This window comes from Papilio polytes, unplaced genomic scaffold, assembly GCF_000836215.1.
Source record: "Papilio polytes unplaced genomic scaffold, Ppol_1.0 DF824135.1, whole genome shotgun sequence".
Taxonomy (NCBI): domain Eukaryota; kingdom Metazoa; phylum Arthropoda; class Insecta; order Lepidoptera; family Papilionidae; genus Papilio; species Papilio polytes.
The window spans coordinates 1043512-1052374 of record NW_013525069.1 but is presented as its reverse complement, the minus strand read 5'-3'; the positions used below and the strand labels follow the sequence as shown (position 1 = coordinate 1052374).

Genomic DNA, 8863 nt, shown 5'->3' with positions numbered 1-8863 from the left:
AATACTTGAGTTTTAATTATTGTAAAAATATTGATTTACCGATTTACATTTTATTATTAAATTGTATTTCAAAATGTAGAAATTACAAGTGAGAAACATATGTATTGTGTTTCGCAATTAATTTTATTCAGTTCGCCTGAAAACAATGCAATAATCGGAACCTGTACAACGTTTATTGGCTTTGTGTGTTCATTTGAAATATTAATGGAGCATTATCCGTATTCACTTTGTTGATTAAATACGGAAATAAAACAATCCGCGGACAATTACGAGCTGCGAAGTAGAGACGTATTTATAATAATAAAAAATAGAAAATTGATACATGATACACAATTTAAAACAAACACAATGTTATTGAACAGTTTTTTGATGCCAATATTTAAACATGACTTACGTTAGGCATACAAAATAAAATAAAAGCAGTTATTAGTTCAGTCAAAGAGATTTTTTTCGTTTCTTAACAATGACTAAATAAGTGATTCAGTCACCTGAATAAGGCAAATTGACTAGTAAAGAGTTACAATATAATTTCATATGAATCAACAATCCTCACTGTACGATATATTCCGTCAACAGCCGGCGCTGAATTATGACACAGTTCACGTCGCTTAAAATCAACAGTAACAAATGTTACTGATATTTCTCTGAATCTCGTGCGCGTCAAGTGAGCCGGCCGATATATTATATCTAAAGATATTGAGTATGTTCAAATCTATCAACAGTTCAATTGTTAAATTAAGTACGGTACCCTTACAAAAGTTAAGCAAACAAGCAAAGGTTATGACTTCAGAGTAACTTTGTTGGTTTGTTTATCAGCAATACACATGTGGGATTGTGGCTCGATAAAATAAAAATAAACTCGTTATTTATTGCTATTTTAATATATATAAATAAATATAGAAAGCATATTTAAAGAAAACATTTTTAACCTCCTTATCCTATATACATACATGTGAGTACGACACATAGCAACACTATTGATCTTCACTTGTACAATGACGAAGCCATCTAAACTAAATTTCCTATTATAGAGCTAAGTTGATTACATACTCCAATATTAATTATAATTACCAAAATTAATTTAAACCCACGCAGCGCCCGATATCTGTCATATTTGGTCTGAAAACCGGCGTTATCGGATCGTACACTATGCACTATCCTCAAACCGGTTTTAATATAATTAAAATATGATTATTGATTTAAAATTCTCGTTAAACGTTAACCTCGTTAACATTATTACGTTTTCATTCAAAAAGAGATTTAAAATGAAGAATGCTTATTAATATGTGAAGTCGTAATAATAGTAGTAGCATTTGCTTTTTTATAATATTCGGTTGTGACATTAGTTTAATCGATCATCATTATAATCATAAACAGGATGAGGGGAAGTCGCCTCTGCCAATGGCGTTAATTTTTTTTTATAAAGAATGGGCAAACGAGCAGCGAGTACACCGAGATGTTCATCGACGCCCTGGACATGAAGTTTGCTATTTTGTTTCGTTACACGAGCCTGCTCACAGCCGAATTTAAATTAATACACGTCCCCGAGCGCGTTCGTCCCTTTAGGTTTCTGGTATCCTGCACGTTTTAATGAAAACTTTTCTAAGAAACTAACACAACACCGATTATTAAATTTATTAAATAAAGTTTACCTAAATTTCATTCTTTAGCTACATAATCAAAAATATATATTTTTTAATGAAATTAAAATTAATAATCGATAACTATAATGTACATACAACGGGTCGTTATGTAGATAGATCTCGTAGTGATACGGATCATTTCATGACCTATTTTACAGACGCACTGAAACGTATCGCCGCTCCAATTTACAGCAGCTTCAGTGATCCGCAATGGCTGCGAGTGGGCCGCAGGCGGCGGCAACTTCACACGCGGACGGTCAAAGCAGACCAGCATTGCACTGTTTGCTGGCCGGCTACTCGATCAGAAGAATATGCGTCGGGTAGGATTTGACATCCACATTAAGAAGGCGATTAACAATTGATATTGTATCGTAAAAAGATTTTTGGTTTTCCATTTGTTTTAACTCTTTGACTACTCTTTAAAAATCAACAGCCTTGAGCCAACAGCTGTGCGCGTGACTATTGCTTTTCTGTATCGGAGGGTCGAAATTCCAGATTGACGTTATTTCAATTTGGTGCACAAACGTACAATCCGCGACAAAACAACAACAATGCAAAGCCTTGTTTAATTTTATGCCAGCTTTCAATCATACTGAGCGAAATGTACGCGTGAGTGACCGCTTCAATCGATCCCAGTAATATGCAGCTGTTGGCGGATGGCGGCTGGCGGCTGGCGGCTGGCGGCTGGCGGCTGGCGGCTGGCGGCTGGCGTCGACCGCACGGTGTATGTTGAAAACCATATCACTAATGTGTGCCACATGAAACATTGCTCTTATTAGTAATGAGCAGAATGTATTCCGCAGTACAGGTTGCTCGTAATACAAAATTTGTTATGTACGCAATGTCACTGGCGAACGTGTTACAACTAAAACTGCTGATACCGATGTCCATGGCGTGCTGAGACCGATACGATCTTACAAGGAAGAAAAAAGACATTTCTACAGAAGAATATACTAGTGGATCGTTTGCTTTTTCACATTTTTTTCTATCTTACACGTAATACTCAATATATTTTAATGATGATGTTAATTGCATTACAATGGATACAAAACGATGCCACATTTAAAACCGCATTTGAATTGTCCGCTGATTTGCGCCGCGGCGGTCGCAGCGGTCGCAGCGAGTACAGATTTATCATTATGTAGTAAATGAAAGAGAGCATACAATCTCTATATATTTACTTTCACAATTAAGCCTTAATGAGTTTGTTTACCTACATCTATTATATGTTTGACACTAGTATCTACATAACAAGCCATTTAAAAAGATGGACGAAAACGCAGAACATTTTCGATCCTCGATAAGAGATTGGACGAACTAAATCTAACTTCAAATGCCTAAGAAACGAGTTCAAATATTTAGCATCAACAGAGCCATCTGGCGGAAGCAGAGAGCCAACCAATTTTGTATGGCTTTTATTAAACTTATTTTGTTTTTCAATGTAATCAGTAAAGTGAAGTTTTCGTGTTTACAAAAAAAATATTCCTTTCAACAATATTCCACATTTTTCGAAATGCATCAAAATCAATTTGTTTTATTCATTCATTCGTTTGATGCGGAATTTGTGTTTTCATAAAATTCTTATTACTTTTCAAGTAAACAGCGGCTGTAACATTTTACACCGTTTAGAATACAACTTTGACATTTGTGATTTTTATCTCGCCTTAGTTTTCACACGTTTACCTTATATCATAACGTTATTAAAATGCCTCAAGCTGTATCTTTCTACAGAAACTATAAAATCGAACTCATTCATTTGTATATCGAATCGAAACAAAGAAACGTTATCAAGCAACAAATGAAAAGACATTCACATAGAAATTCTTGAAACGAGATGACTATTGTTATAATTTTCCGGTAAGTATACTCGTATACTAAGCTTGTATGATAAACAACGATCATTAAATCTAACACTACCATTTCATGTTTCCAAAATACAAAGTATATAATCGAATTATATACAAGAAAGTTAATATGTTTTTCATTTGTAGTTTTTGAATTTTGGATATCGGACTATTGAAACAATTTGTAATTTCCCAAGCCCCCGTATGAGCTCTGCGTACAAACAATACAAAGCGGGCACGTGTCCCCGCTGCCCATTGCCACTATACCAGCTAAACGACAACACAATTTACATGTTGTTGTGCACTACTTTGTTGTTAAGTTGTCACAGACAACAACCAGCGAGCGAGGCAAACAAAACACGAGCATTATTATTGCTTCTTGCAAACGATACATCAAACATAGTTACTTCGACTTATTCCACTTTAAATTCGATCAAACGTACTATAACCCTTGTTACCTTACTAATACTGTAAATGTGAATGTTTAGATGGATGGATCTTTGTTAGAGATTGTCACTTAAACGGCCGAACGAACGGACTAACATCGATGGAATTTGGCGTAGATGTAGAGCATAGTTTGGAAGAATACATAGGCTATTACCTTTTTTTTTCAATTGTACGCGGACGGAGTCGCGGTCGAAAGTTAATCTGCCATAAGTATTAATAATTCAATGAGTTATTATACGGTAATATCAGAATCTCTGAGTTAGCGGTGAGGCGTCCTGTTGCAGATATAACTGAGATGACATTTTCAAAATGGTGGAAGTTCCAAATTTTGCATAATTGATTGAATTGAAGCGGGAAATGGCGCGCTCGCTGCATTATGTTAGTTACCTACTCTAACGTCCCTTTGTGGTGGTCCGGTGCTCTGCCTTCAATTTCAATAAATTAGGTTTCTATTACTATTGCCTATAGTGGAAATATTGACGTTTCATTATCATATTGCTGTGTTTACTGCTACATTGTAACGATTTAGAAAGTGTTACAAACACACGCTCGACTAAGTTTTACTTATGATTTCAATTTTGTGGCCATGCTATCATAGTAATATTATAAATGCGAAAGTTTAGATGAATGTAAGTTTGTTAGTGTTTGTAGTCTAAACGGTTAAACGGATCTCGATGAAATTTGACATGGATGTAGAGGATAATGTGGAAGAACACATAGGCTACTCACTTTTGTTTTTTTTTTTTTTTAATTTCACGCCGATGAAGTCGCTGGCGATAGCTAGTAGTACTATAAAGATAATTCTCTATGCAAAACTCAAATGTTGGTTGTTTCAAAACAAAAGAACTCAGAGTTAAAAATGTTTTCTCCGTCACAGTTATCTGATTTTTGTAATCTATTTGTCAATTAGTGACGAAAACAAATTAAAAATTGCTTTTGAAAACATATAAAGTTAGAAATTAATATTTTGAAATGTTATTTTATTTCAATCGCAATGTTAATATTTCAAAATTGTATTGCTACAAAACAAATAACGGGTTAGGCTTTGAGAGTTATCCGGTGCGTTGGTAGCGCGGACTGCGGGCGGGGGCGGCGTTGCGCTTTGATCGATGGCGCGTTAAATTGGCCCCGTTGTGATGTCACAATCATTCCGCAGCGCTGGCGGCGCTTTGCCGATGTCCACTGCCACTCCTGCTGCTCAATACCTGCACTTCAAAATACTTTGCATTATTCTGTTTACTTTTACACAATCACACTTTCATTGTGCAAAAAACATCATGCACTCTACTAGTTCTATTTCGTTTTTTTGGTTATTCTTAAAATTAATACTAGCGTAGCTTAGCAATAGCAAGTCAAATCGGGTAACGGTCACTTGATATAGAGAGTAACATCGCGCCGCGCCGCTTCCCCTTCTGCTACAAGAAGCGAGGCGCGACCGGCGCGGAGTGCACGTCTAACATCAAACTCAATTCGCTTACCAAATTAAATTGTCCTGTGAGCGCTGCGCGGCGCGCGACGTCTTTCAACGAAATTGAAGCAATTTGCGTTGCGACGTAACTTGATCAGCGGGGTTAGACAGTAAAAATCAAAAAACGAAACGTTCCATCGTTTCGTCTAAGCGATAGCGTCTCTCGTTTTCCCGAGAAAGCTAGACAGTAACAGACGATAGTCACTTTCGTGCAGACGAAGGTGAATCGTCAAAAAAAACTAATTATTGTCTCTGCTGACGATGACTGTTGTGTCATCTGAATTTGACGTATAAAAATGTAAAATGTTCACGTCAAAAATACAGTTGAGATTCAAAAGTTAGTGAAGTGTGTTGGAGTTTAAAACTTAATAAAAATGAGTAAAAACGCGAGCAGCGAACAAATCGCCGTGATGTCTCTGCTGCCTCCTCTTCAGCAGCAATTGATCCTACATCTGATTTTGGTCATAGTCAAGGTAAATACTAACATACATATGAATTGAAACACTACAGTTCTAGATTGTATCTTTCCTGTTCCAAGCTTTTCCACCAAGCTTTAAACACATAATTTGTTGACAGATGCATCGCAGAACAGACGAAGACGCGTTTTAAAATAACGCGACGGACCTCCTCTATTGAGACGCCGTATGATCGAGTGGCAAAAGAGTTTGCTGCTGCGGAATTACAGCGGTTGAAGTTGAAGGAGGACCGTGACAGGAGGCAGCATGCATTAGAAATAAAAAGGCTTGAGCTGGAAATCTTGCGTGAAACCAATCTTCACGCAAGGGAAGCTGTCAGAGCCCAGATTGATAGGGATACAATAAATATCCAACAAGCATTCCTCAAACTTCTTTAAGACGCCATAACAAAATTTTCTCATTGACATTACTTCCTTTTTTTCGCTGGCGGTTCATTCTACCAATCTGGTTATAATAAAGAAGTAACGGCGCGAGTCCCACGGAGGGCGACACCTTGGGTTGGCTGAGAAAAGTATGTAGCTTTGATAAGCAGTCTCAAATGCAAAAACATCTAACTAATAATTAAAGTTGATTCAGTTGATCTCGAAGCAAAACGAGACACCTTTGAGAATCGCTTCAAAAACGAACGATCGTGTCGCTTTAAAAACGATTATGTTTGTCATTTCGTGTTACTGTCTAGGAATTTTAAAGGAAATAGTCGAAAAACGACAGACGAAAGACGAATGCGACCTTCGTGCATGTCACTGTCTAAGATTTTAACGCGTGACGTCAGACGTCAGTGTCTCAACCAATCACAATCGAACGATAATCGCTTTCGTTTCGTTCATGTTTTTTACTGTCTAACCCTGCTGTACTGTTTAGTAATGATTATAAGCTTTAAACTGCACTTGCGAACTAAATAATAAATTTATACATAAATGAAATAGAAATTTAAACTTTCATAATTATTGCAAATGTTTTGTTCATTCTTTGTCATTAGATTTTTCTGTTTCTTGAATAGTGTTCAACAATACAATATTTTTAGTTTCAGGTAAAAGTAGACATAAGAAACCCGCGCAAAATGCTAATACACTAAATATTGTAATTGAAACCCATTCAATTCCAATATTAACTACAAACGGTGCGATAAAACTGCCAAATCTCGCAAACATAGAAGCGAAACCCATTGCAGAATTTCTGATAATAGTTGGAAAAATTTCTGATGAATACAAATATACTTGAACAAACGATGTGTAAGCGCCTAATTGACCGATTATAGCAAATGTTAATGATACGGCCTGAGAACCTTCGGGTATGAAAATGAATACAAGTAACGACACCGCTGCAGTTGAAAAACTAGTAATAACAGCTAACTTCCTTCGCAAATACAACGAAGCCAATATTACAAGTATTATTCCTGGTATAAGACTTGCAGCTGAAAGTATTACGTTTAGGTACAAATTTCCTTGAAGACGTCCAATATATTGATTGATGCCGAAGAAAGTGTGCGCGCAACAGAACCATACGAAAGCGATTATAATCGAATAGATTCTTATTTTCGGTGTTTTGAACAAATCGATATAAGATCCGTATTCTTGTTTACGTTCTTGTTTTGTTTCTTGTTCGATTTTATCAACGATGGTTTCTATGTTGTCAGTCGGTCGTTTGTTTCTGTAACAAATAGACATGTTACAAAGTAACAAATAATGATGCAAACATTTGTATCTTTAACTCTTATCTTACCTTTTTGCAATAGTAGTAAGGATACTTATTGCTTCTTCTTTCTTCCCCATTGTTATCAACCATCTTGGCGATTCCGGTAGCAGCCAGAAGTTCAATAAAACAAAAACCCATGGTACTGAAGTCGCTAATTGCAGATACCGCCATTCCCTTACATAGTATGCTATTATAGGATGTACTAAATATCCTGTTAGGTAAGATATCTCAAACAATCCAGTCAGATATGCCCTAAATGATTTTCCACTGAGTTCTATAACTAGAATGTATGAACAGAGCATAGTGCCTCCCACTCCAGTGCCGATAAGAAAACGGCATACAAGGAACATCCATATTTCCGGAACTACGGCGGATATAATAACAAATATGACAGTCGTTGTGAAGGATAGGCAAGTAGCGATTTTCCGTCCGTATCTGAAATTTAATTTTAAATATATTCTACGTATATTTGAGACAAAAGTATAAACTATAAAAGTAATGAGTTGTGACGAAGTCCAACGTAAATATTATGCGATTTAATAAACTAGGTCAGAGAAAGTTGTTTAAATACATACATCAAGGACATTTAATAAAATGTAATAACATTTTTATGATAGACTTTCTTGAAGAACACGTTATCTTAATACGTACCTGTCTGAAATATAACCGTACAATAGACTTCCAGCAAGTATTCCGACTTGCAGCATGGATTGAGCCAGGCTAGCAAGCTGGGTCCTTCCACAAATAAGGTCCCAAGTGCTCGTCACAGAGTCGACTATAACACTAGTGTCATATTCCGGATTCTCACAAGGACAATAGTTTGTTGCATTCGATGCTTGTTCATCCAAACACACATAATCGACACTCGGTAGAATAAACACAACGTTTGTTAGCTGGAACTCAGTTGGATATCTAGATATAGTTACCAGAAATAAGATCCACGTCTGATATAAACCAAATCTTCCAATAGCATTTTCTATATGATCAATTTCTGTCATTTTGATCAGTTTCTTAGTACACTTTATTATGTATTGTTTAACTTTAGCATGATGCACGCAGTTGGTTGTATCTGTTACAATGTCAGACTGAGTCGACTCTCGTCAATGCATGGCTAATTAATTTTATGCCTGTAATAAACATATCTTTAGTATTTATAACCCGGTTTAAGATTACATATTTCGATAAAGGAAATGAAACGCATTATTTTAAAACGAGTCTTACAAATGATGATAAAAAAATGTTTGTATGTTTATTTTACTAAAGACTAATTACAGCCACTGAAGGCACCTA

General features: G+C 36.1%; 1 protein-coding gene across 1 annotated transcript; it reads right to left on the bottom strand.

Moving 5' to 3' along the window:
- Positions 1-6027: 6027 nt before the first annotated feature.
- LOC106099378 (organic cation transporter protein-like) lies at positions 6028-8846 on the bottom strand. Its single transcript, XM_013277910.1, has 3 exons — positions 8225-8846; positions 7601-8008; positions 6028-7528 (listed from the first exon to the last, which is right to left on the bottom strand). The coding sequence occupies exons 1-3, from the start codon at positions 8569-8571 to the stop codon at positions 6841-6843; spliced, it is 1443 nt and encodes a 480-aa protein (XP_013133364.1). The 5' UTR covers positions 8572-8846; the 3' UTR covers positions 6028-6840.
- Between the last annotated feature and the right edge of the window lie 17 nt (positions 8847-8863).

Excerpts from the sequence above, each read along its gene's own strand:
- LOC106099378 (XM_013277910.1), bottom strand. The coding sequence starts at position 8,571 with ATGACAGAAATTGATCATATAGAAAATGCTATTGGAAGATTTGGTTTA. Across the intron at positions 8,009-8,224 it reads TACGGTTATATTTCAGACAG|ATACGGACGGAAAATCGCTA; the intron begins GTACGTATTAAG and ends ATTAAATTTCAG. Across the intron at positions 7,529-7,600 it reads CTTACTACTATTGCAAAAAG|AAACAAACGACCGACTGACA; the intron begins GTAAGATAAGAG and ends TATTTGTTACAG.